Raw genomic sequence first — 11,333 nt, forward strand, 5'->3', positions numbered from 1 at the left:
CGTTGGAAATCTATATCAAAGGGCTACAACTTTTATGTTTTAAGTTTCCTAAAATTCCCAACAGATTTTCACGAAATTTGACTGGAAGGCAGACTTATCGAAAACTTAGCCGATTCTATAGAATTTTAAGTGTCTTACTATTAGCCATATTGAGACGATCATATCTCCTTGCTTTGATTTCTGATTGGCCTGGTCCTTAGATCGTTAGAAAGTTATTTCTACGTACTACAACTTTCATTAAGGGTACTTTCCCAAATTCCCATCTAATCAAGGAGTTATGGCTGCCCGAAGTAGGCCTATCAACCATTTTCACAAAACGTTCAAACCTTCAGTTTTTCCACTAAAGCTCTAATGACATGAGTCTAACTTTAGTTCTAAGATACGGAGTATAACATTATATCCCTTTTGGGATCATTCGTCCTCGAATGATGGTCTTGGTTATAATCGCGGCTAATTCTGAGACTCTATGGAAGTTTGGCAGCGTTTATTCTGTAACTAAGATACCTAAAACTAACTGACTGAGCCACGTGATCCTTTGATCTGACTGACTGAATACATGATTACTGCACTAAATGTCTACTGAACTGTCTGAATACTAAAAACATGGAGATTATACTATAAGGATCTAAATGAAAAGGTTAGTTACCTTCAACATTTTCTGCTTGCTCTTCAAAAAGATAGGGATATCTAGACTTCATGTCCTCTTCGGCCTCCCACGTAGCCTCTTCCACTTTCTTATTTCTCCATAGTACTTTCACTGAAGCACTCTCTTTAGTTCTCAACTTGCGGATTTGACGATCAATAATAGCCAATGGGATCTCTTCATAGGACAGGCTATCTTTAACCCCTATGATTTCTGTAGGAACAACTAGAGACGGGTCTCCCATGAACTTCTTCAACATAGATACATGAAATACTAGGTGTACAACAGCCAAATTTTATGGTAATTCTAACTTATAAGCCACTTGCCCGATCCTTTGCAGGATTCTATATGGCCCAATATAGCAAGGACTAAGCTTCCCCTTCTTCCCAAATCTCATTATGCCTTTCATAGACGAAACTTTCAGAGACTCCCAATCATCAACTTGGAACTCTAAGTCTCTACGTCGCATGTCTGAATAGGCGACTCTTAGCCATCTTCAAACACTCTTGAATTAACTATATTTTCTCCATAGCCTGATAGACCAAATCTGGTCCTAACAACTCTGCTTCCCCAACTTTAAACTAATCAATCGGTGATCTACACCTTCGCTCAAAAAGGGTTTCAAACGGTGCCATCCCAATTACCTTGAAATCAAGGACACAAGCTTACTGAACTGAATGAATACAAGATTACTAAACTGCTGAGATACTAAACTGAATGTCTATTGAACTGACTAAAGACTGGGCTGACTGAATACTGAGCTAACTGAATACTGGATTAACTGAATACTGAGCTGACTGAATACTGGATTAATTGAATACTGGACTGGCATGAATACGTGAGTACTGGACTGATATCTAAGTACTAAGCTGACATAAATATCTGAGTATTTAACTAACATGATTATTATAACATGAGATCTGAATAGCGTATCTGTCTGACCATTTGTCTAAGGATGAAAACCTATGTTAAGGTTCACCTTAGTACTCAATCCTTTCTGAAAGGGTTTTCAGAAGTTCGCTGTGAACTGAGCACCATAATCTGAAATAATGGACACTAGGGTCCCATACAATTTGGCAATTTCATTAACATATGACTTGGCATAATCTTCTGTTCAATCTGTGGTCTTAACTGGCAAGAAGTGCGCTGACTTCGTAAGTCTGTCCACAATCACCCAAATTAAATCATGCCTCCTAGCTGAACGAGGTAGACCTAGAATGGTGAGCTTCTGACATAATTAGTTCTCTGAGTCCATGTTATATCCCGTGTTTTTGCGCATTTGAATTTTTTTTTGGAATAATCTTGTCTTGTAGGAAATAAGGCTATGTTTCTATTTTATTTAACATATGTGTGATATTCATGAAAATTATCAAAGAGAAAGTGCGGAATAAGGTCAAGGGCAAAATTGGAATTTTTGAAAAATTTGTTTCGGGAATTACAAATAAGATCCATAAACTAAGTGGGCTCAAAATAAGAAAAGAAAAAGAAAGGCCCAAATCTTATGGGGGTGGCCGGCTATGCTAGCCCAAGCCCATGGGAAAAAGTTAATTTATCCATGTGATAAATTAATATAAAGGACCATTAGTCATCATCTACTAGAAGTTTCAAGACAACAAAACAAAATGAGTTGAGAGCAAAAATTGGGGCCTTCGGCCGAACCCCAACACACACAAAAAAAAAGAATTCTAGTTCCTTAACTTTGATCCTAAAAATCTTATTCTTCTTGAATTCTTGTTAAGCTCAGGACGCTCTCCAACGCGGTATAATTAGTTAAACGAGAGAACAACGTTTGCGGCAAGTTGAAGTTTGAATAAAAAGGTAAGAAATCTATTCTTTTATGTTATGGAATAAGTATATGTGTTGTAAGGATTGGAATTAGATGAGAATTATGGATTTGTAATGTGTGTGTGTGTGAAGTGGTGTGTGGCCGTGAGCCATGGTGTAGTCAAGGGAAGTTGAATTGAATTCCGTTTAGTTTGTTAGTTGTGTCGTTATGACATTTGTGACGTAAATAAAGGTTTAACGATTTGAGTTAGCATTGAAATTGGTTGTATGTTATTATGGGGAATTATGTGATTTTTATATGATTTTTTATATAATTGTGAGAGTGAGATTCTAAATGTGAATTATGGTTGTTGTTAATGAATTTGGAAGAAAACAATGCGAGTTGGTAGTGTTGTTGCATTCGTTGAAGTTTCAGATAGAATATGGAATTGGCGGAATTGTTTAAATCCTTGGGTATTGATTGGAGTATTATTGAATTATGTTTGAATAACCTTGAGTTAGTAAATGAATATGAGGATGTTGATATTAGCTTGATATTGTGAAGTTGGAATGGAAATTGTCGCCTTATGTAGGAAAGAGGACTATTTATGTTATAGTGCGTTTTGTGACGATTTTTGATGTTGTTGGCATTGTTGGGTTGTTGTTGTTGATATATTATGGCCGAGTTAACCCTCGGGATGTTGAATTTATAGGGGAAATGCTGCCGAAATTTCGGTAGACAATATGAATTTAAGACTTGAAATTCTAAAAGCTTGAAACTTATATTTGGCAACTATGACCAATTGTAGATTTTGGACGAAACGGGGATTGAGTTTGGACGAGCGTAAGGCGCAAGTGAGGTATGTAATGCTATCCCTTTTCTTCTCTTGGCATGTCCTAGATGTACTAGGTTTGAGTTTGAACCTTGGGGATCATCCTATTCATAGAAATCCGAGTTACTTTTAGCACTATTCCATTCAGTGAAATTGAATTAGAAACTTATGCTTTGTTGAAAAGAAATGTTCAAACATTCGTAACTTTCGTAAACATGATCGAATCACCCCTAAGCTTTCATGGTTGATTCCATAAGGTCAAATGTCTGTAAAATTTGTACGCCGCCTAGACTTGGACCGAGGTGGGCCCACTAGCCCCGAGTCTCCTTCGATGCCCTAGTTGACTTAACTTTGTATGATATCGGAAAGAGACTTTTGCTTATGACTCTAGCTACTAAAGAATAATGTTTTGATTACTCCATGATATTCTGATTTACATTTTGAACTATGAATACGATTTCAGAAGTACTTTTGTGAGATAAACTCAGTATTGATCAGTTGTCCGGACTAGTTTGCCTAACGGGTGGTCATATGATTACATCCAGTTTCATAAATGTTTTGATATGTAAATTGCATTAGTTTCCGCACTACTCTGCTCGTGCCCATTATTATGATATCGTTCGCCGGTTCCCAAGCCGGTTTTGTGATCGTGCGCATTATGACATATTCGGCAGTATGATGTGTTACGGTTCCCGAGACCTCGCCGTAGGGCCGGGTACCGTTTATGGAGTTATGCTGTGATATGGCTTATGATATGCTTTGATGATGTGATATGTGTGATGATATGTTATGTTCGGGGTTGTACGGAGATTTGAAACTTTCCGGAGTATGCTGTGTTGTGGCGCCAGCGTCGGAGTGGCGACCACGTTCCTGAGCCTTATGCATGATTTCTTTTATTTGCATTATGTACATATGATTTCCGTACCGGTTTGATATACTGATTCAGTATTCTCTTTCTGTACCATTACTACAGTTATGGTTTGGATTTCCGTACTCTATGCTTTACATACTCAGTACATCTTTCGTACTGACCCCCTTTCTTTGGGGGCTGCGTTTCATGCCCGCAGGTACAGACGTTGGTTATCCGCCACTGTAGGTCACACCTTCTGCTACTACAGAGTGCTCTTTTTGATTCGGAGCCCATATTTTGGTACATATCTCTGTAATGTATATATTTATGAATATTTGGCTATTTGGGGTACGGCGGGGCCCTGTCCCGCCATATGTTTCCGTTTTGGTTTGTAGAGGCCTGTAGTCATATATGTGGGTTGTGGGTCCTATGTGTGTTCGCTTTGTTTATGATTTGCGTCTTAATGCGGTCCCGTTTGTTATGGCGGCCATGGTGGCCCATATGTTTGTATATGTGCATATGTTCGGCGACGTGTATCCCGCCGCTCCTTTTTGGCTTTGATATGATATTTTGAGTACGCGACCGCTTAAGATAACAATTGATTTCAAATCTGTTTAAAAATGATTAATATGAAATCTGAATTAAAGTAGAATGTGATGAGTTAGTATGTAAGTCTGTTTGGGGTGTCCAGATAGGGCACCAGTCGCGGCCTACGGAGCTGGGTCGTGACAGTCCATCTACATTTGGAACTCATAATCTGCCTCGGTATCTCAAGGTACCATTATCTCCTCCTTGTTCAAAAGCTAAGGCTTTCTGTTCGTGAATCCCCTCTTTCATCTAAAGAAAGTAGGAATCACTAAACTGCTTCTCTCTAAGTTCGATGACTAAGGAATAAGCCATGTTCTGGGCAACAACGCCACCCACTTCGGAGTCCGAAAGTCTAATTCCTAGTTTGGATAAGCGGTGAACTTCTTTCACCATAGTTCTCTTGTCTGCCTAAATCATGAGCTATACTTCCCATACTTGATTTCTTTTTTATAAGATACTTCCTAAAATACTCATAGTACTGTTGTGCGCTAAGTCTATGACTAGCATCCTAAAGATTAGAGTTTCATGAAATGGCAATACCCTTGTGACACAAAACTGGGTAGGATCTTATAGCTTTTCTGTGATTGCCTAATCGATAGTAATTGAACTTGACACGATTCATTCGACGATCATTCTACTCACTTCGGGTTTCCTCTAAGATAAGGCATATTCCTTATGGAGACTATCTCATTATGCCAACTTAACTGAACTGAGGTTTGTCATATCTCATACTAACCCTTCGGGTCTTCAATTATCTCACTGGACTTACTGGCGATTTATGCATCTCCCCCTTAGACCAAGGCTAACATCTTATACTTACAAATTCTTCTCTTTTGATGGGATCTAATTAACGTTCCTTATCTTTTGTAATTCTTTTGTACTCTACAACACTGACGACTTTTTTTTTTTCTGACTCACATCTAAGCAATTTCTTATAGGGAAAAACTAAATTTACTTACATGAACAGGTTGCTTCTGTATTCATAACTGGCATACTCCATCTTAACGACTTAACTCTCCTCATATTGTAAATCTTAGGACAACCCCTTTTGACAACTCTTAAAGGCTATACTTCTGTAGTTTGCTCTCTTACGACTTAGCTGATTTCTTCTTCCACTAATCGCTCTACTCTGAACTTAACTTAAGCCCTTGGTTTCTAACACACATTCGGACGTATCCGAACTGTCACCCACTTAAGTTGTTCATCTGAATAAGGAAATCAAATCATATTTCTATTAGTTCTGCTGAAATTGCTAATGCATTGTATCTACTCAAAACTTACTTACTATTTTTCTGTTAATCACCTGGTAGCTTCATATTTTCTTATTCTGCTCTAAATAACCTAAGTTATTTCTAACTCTCCCTCATCATCTGACGCTATTCTATGATCATATACTATCTTTTCTGAACTATGGATCAAACTCAATAAACTTTCATCTATCTTATACGAAAGATTGGAACAACTAAACCCAAGCTTTCTATACACTTCAAAATCGTATCAGACTATACACATCTGGGATAAACACTTACTCACATAGCTTAAGCGAGAACTGTCACATCTCCTTACCTCATAATAATAATAATTACTTCTTATAGTAACTTACAACCATCGTATTCTCTAACTCTGATCTGACTAACTTAAACAAACTAAAATCATTCCCGAAAATTTAATATCGTCTGCTCATGGTTATTATTTCATACATACCTCTTTTATTAACAGGCATAGTTCGTACGAAAATTTCATATGTGGTGATAACTAGGGATGCCTCTTTATCCTGACGACTTGCTGAAGCTTCCAACAAGTCTTCACTGAGAACTGAAATATCAGGCTTAGCTGTATTACAACCTGACTGAGCTTGAGAACTAATAGGAGCCACCGAAACACACATTAAGGCCCAAACGATACACCTCTTTGTGTCCCTATAACACTTGTTGCACATAAGATTTGAAAACTTCTGTGGCTCACACTGGTATGTCACTGTGAGGCTGGTGCTCTTAAAATCTCTTTCTAGCTGAACTGACCTTTTTAATCATATCTAGACCTCATGACTGGTGCACTAGCTACAAATGGAGTGGGTCCTGATGATCTCTGATAGAAAATTGTCTGCCACCACCTCCTTGAGATCCTCCATGATTTACGTTTCTTGTAGACTTAGCTCCTTTTCTAATTTCGCTGATATCCTCTTCCTGTTGTATCCCATTCTCCTTTCTCAAGAACATCATTATCATTCAACTTCCCATTCATTATACAACACCCTTTCTCGGGAAACTTACACTTTATTCACCTTTCAATAACACCTCAAGTCTCATTTGTTACCAGCAAGTACTTCACAATTGTACCCTTATGGAGAATCAACCTCAGTTGGGCCTTGAATGACCTGTTCATCGCCTGCGCATTCGAAACGTATGTAATTCGATAAGAAGAGAAATTACTTATTGCTCTAAGCTTCGTGGCACGATCTAGAGTAGAAAGAAATGAGACAAATCCTGAATGTCTTGGTGGTTAACTATTTATATGTGTGGGGCCCTCACATATATAAAAGAGACCCCACAGGACACGGCTTCATAGACTCCTTAAGACACTTGAACCTAGGCTCTGATACCAAGCTTTGTCATGCCCCGAACATGGGTCTGGACGTAACACGGCACCCGGTGCCTGACTGCATGTGACCGAGCGCACCAACTGGCTGGCTGAATAAACATGTGATATCAAAAGCATAACTGAATGTGGAAACAACTAAACACATGCTGATATACTAAAGGTCTGACTGAAATCATAATGCGGAAATACTTAGACAATCTGAAATATCTGAACGTAGCCAACATGGCTTAAACCAAAACAACTAAACAACTGCCAACAAGGCTAACATAATAAATATCTGACTGTCTGAACTGTGTCTATGAAGCCTTTAAGAATACTGAATAATAGAGCTGTCTATAAACTAAAATAACTAGATAGCTGACAACGCCCCGAAGGAATTTGGGGCTCACCAGTAACTGATACGTGCACTCCTAAAGGGCTGAGTCGTCAACCTGTAAATCGTTGTCTGCATCGCGAGATGCAAGCCCCCAAGCAATAAAAGGGACATCAACACATTTGAATTGTACTAGTATGTAAAGCAACTGAAGCAATAAAATACTGGAACTGAAACTGAAACTGATAACTGTAATAGCAAAGAAGTAGATATATGAATACCCCCTGCTCTGTATCTGAATCATCTGTATTATCTGTGTTTGTATATGCGGGGCCTCGGCCCAATAATAAATGCACGCTATGGCCTCGGCCTAGTAGTGCGTCAGTCAATGACCTCGGCCATGTATACGTATACACAAGACTATGCTGTGCCCTTGGACAAAATCACATATGTTTAATTATGGTTAATTAATAAGGACTGAGACCATAACAACAATGAACAATGCTGAACTGAAATAGACATGCTGGAGTGAATTGAAAACACTGACTGTTTCTGAGCATATTAAATTTCTATACTGAGACTCACGTGGTAACAATACATAAGTCTATAAAGATTACGTGCTGCGTTCATGATATTAATATTGACAACCATGAACGAATTCTGTAAATGCAACCCTAGAAGATAACAGTTCTACAATATATCATAAAACTAGGGCTAAACTGTATTCTGAGTCAAATTACTGACAAGTATGAAGAATGAGGCGTAGGGAGAATCATGAACATTCCCTAACGTAGATAGTTAGCCTCACATACCTTAATTCTAGCCTTGGAGCGTAATACAAGGTTCGTCAACCCTTTCAACTTTGATCTATATCAATACAAGTCAAGGAATTCTATATTAGCAATAATATTCATGCTTTGGCCATCTAAGCATTTTATCAAACACTTAGTGGGCATAAAGCTCCACAATCTCCATTAATGGTGTTTCTTCACCCAATTCCCATTCTATTGCTTCTAGGTGATTCTACAATCTCAATTAGGTGTAATACATCATTGTCCATCACCCATATCGTTATAACAATCTCAAGTCAACAATATAAAAGAGACCCCGCTGGATACGGCTTCATAGACTCCCTCAGAGAGTTAAACCTAGCGCTCTGATACCAAGCTTTGTCACGCCCCGAACCTGGGCCTAGACGTAACACGGCACCCGGTGCCTAACTGCATGTGACCGAGCGGACCAACTGGCTGGTTGAATCAACATGTGATACCAAAACATAACTAATTTATAAAATAAAACTAACACATGCTGATTAACTAAAAGTCTGACTGAAATATTATAATGCAGAATTAGTTAGACAATCTGAACATATCTGAAAGTAGCCAACATGGCTAAACCAAAACAACTAAATGACTGAGTATAACTGTCTACAAGGCTAACATAATAAATATCGGACTGTCTGAACTGTGTCTATGAAGCCTCTAATGAATACAAAAAGGTAACTGTCTAGAAAGCTGTAAGAACTGCATGATTGATATCGCCCCGAAGGAAACTGGGGCTCACCACAGTAGCTGATACGAACACTCCTAAGTAGCTGGATCGTCAACCTGTATGTCGTTACCTGCATTGCGAGATGCAGTCCCCCAAGCAATAAAAAGGGACATCAGTACATTTGAATTGTACTGGTATGTAAAGCAACTGAAGCAACAAAATACTGGAACTGAAACTGAAACTAAACTAAACAGGAAAGCAAGAAGCTGAAGTACTTCCAGTTCTGGATGAAGAATCACCTGTAAAACTGTAAATATAACTGTGGCCTGGGGCCCAAATAATGTGCACAAAAACTGTGGCCTCAGGCCCAAGCAATACGTATGCATAAACTGTGGCCTAGGGCCCAAAAATATAGATACAAGTGTTCAACATTAACAATTTACAAGACTGAGACTGGCTATAGTTGATAGCATGATAACTATTTCTGATTATGGGACGCATGCAAATAACTGGTTATACACTGACTGAGACTCATGTGATAACAATGGATAAGTCTATAAAGATTACGTGTTGAGTTCACGATGTTCAAAGTGACAACCATGAACGAATTCTGTAACTGCAACCCTAGAATATAACAGTTCTATGTCATACCATGAAACTAGGGCTAAACTATTTTCTGAGACCAATTACTGACAAGTATGAAGAATGAGGCGTAGGGAGAATCATGAATATTCCCTAACGTAGATAGTTAGCCTCACATACTTTAATTCCAGCCTTTGAGCGTAATACAATGTTCGTCAACCCTTCCAACTTTGATCCATATCAATACAAGTCAAAGGGATTCTATATTAGCAATAATATCCATGCTTTTGGTCATCTAAGCATTTTATCAAACACTTAGTGGGCATAAAGCTCCAGAATCTCCATTAATGGTGTTTCTTCACCTAATTCCCATTCTATTACTTCTAGGTGATTCTACAATCTCAATTAGGTGTAATTAACATCATTTTCCATCACCCATGTCAATACAACAATCTCAAGTCAACAATCCAAAACCCTTCTATAGTTCGTGTAATTCTCTTTACTAAACCCATTTACTATTCTCCCAAGAACTCATTAATTCACTATTATGAATGATTAGAGTGTAGAAGCATTACCTTTTTGACGTTCGATCCTCTTGAATTCGAGTTCTAGGGTTTCCACGCCCAACAATAATGCTCCACTCACAACTCTATCGATTAGAAGGGTTTACTCAAGTTAGAAAGAGATTAGGGACTTGAATTCAATCTAGAATCATGATAAAACTTACCTTGGAGGGTTCTTGAGGCTTGGAACTCGTTCCCTCTAACTTTAGGGTGATTTTTCGTGACTAGGGGTGTTAGGGAAATAAACTCCAAGCTTAAATATAACTTAAAACGCGAAATTTTCACTTTTGACTCGAAACCCGACCTGCTATGCGATGGGCCCGCGATGCACATACAGCGCACGACCCCCCTGCAGGTCAATATTCAGAGAGGGGGTTTTTGTGTGATCGGTGCACGACGCGGGTCTAGCGCACGTGCCCTCACAATGGACCTGTGTCGGTTCTGCACAGTGTTCGGTAAAATGAACATAACTTCTTGTACAGAGCTCTGTTTGGGCTCCACAATATACCATTGGAAATCTATTTCAAAGGGCTACAACTTTCATGTTTTAAGTTTCCTAAACTTCCCAACAGATTTTCACGAAATTTGACTGGAAAGCAGACTTATCGAAAACTTAGCCGATTCTATAGAATTTTAAGTGCCTTACTATTATCCATATTGAGACTATTATATCTCCTTGCTCTGATCTCTGATTGGCCTGGTCCTTATATCGTTAGAAAGGTATTTCTTCGTACTACAACTTTCATTAAGGGTACTTTCCCAAATTCCCTACTAATCAAGGAGTTATGGCTGCCTGAAGTAGGCCTATCAACCATTTTCGCATAACGTTCAAACCTTCAGTTTTTCCACTAAAGCTCTAATGACATGAGTCTAACCTTAGTTATAAGATACGGAGTGTAACAAGAGTAGCCAAACGAAAAGGTATGTAAGGCTAGTCCCTTCCTTCTAAGGCATGATTCTCATGAAATGAATTCCCTTTTATTTCCATGACTTTCTTACATTTCGGAAAATATGTGTCAACGTTATATAGAGCTCCTTTTAAGACAAAGAATAAGACTTTCGTTTTGAATTCGATAATGGTAATGAGGAGCCTAAGTCTAGAGAT

The 11,333-nt window shown here is 38.5% G+C and overlaps 1 protein-coding gene across 1 annotated transcript; it reads right to left on the reverse strand.

Moving 5' to 3' along the window:
- Positions 1–638: 638 nt before the first annotated feature.
- LOC132639495 (uncharacterized) lies at positions 639–6,566 on the reverse strand. The gene is made up of 2 exons (XM_060355942.1): positions 6,383–6,566; positions 639–916 (listed from the first exon to the last, which is right to left on the reverse strand). Exons 1-2 carry the CDS (start codon positions 6,564–6,566, stop codon positions 639–641), a joined length of 462 nt encoding a protein of 153 aa, XP_060211925.1.
- Positions 6,567–11,333: the final 4,767 nt, after the last annotated feature.

The sequence above is a fragment of the Lycium barbarum genome, chromosome 5 (assembly GCF_019175385.1).
Source record: "Lycium barbarum isolate Lr01 chromosome 5, ASM1917538v2, whole genome shotgun sequence".
Lineage (NCBI taxonomy): Eukaryota > Viridiplantae > Streptophyta > Magnoliopsida > Solanales > Solanaceae > Lycium > Lycium barbarum.

Bases quoted from the DNA above. Each gene is read 5' to 3' on its own strand.
- LOC132639495 (XM_060355942.1), bottom strand. From the start codon at position 6,566: ATGTGTGTTTCGGTGGCTCCTATTAGTTCTCAAGCTCAGTCAGGTTGT. The intron at 917-6,382 runs GTATGTATGAAA...TTGTACACCTAG, and splicing joins TATGCCTGTTAATAAAAGAG to TATTTCATGTATCTATGTTG.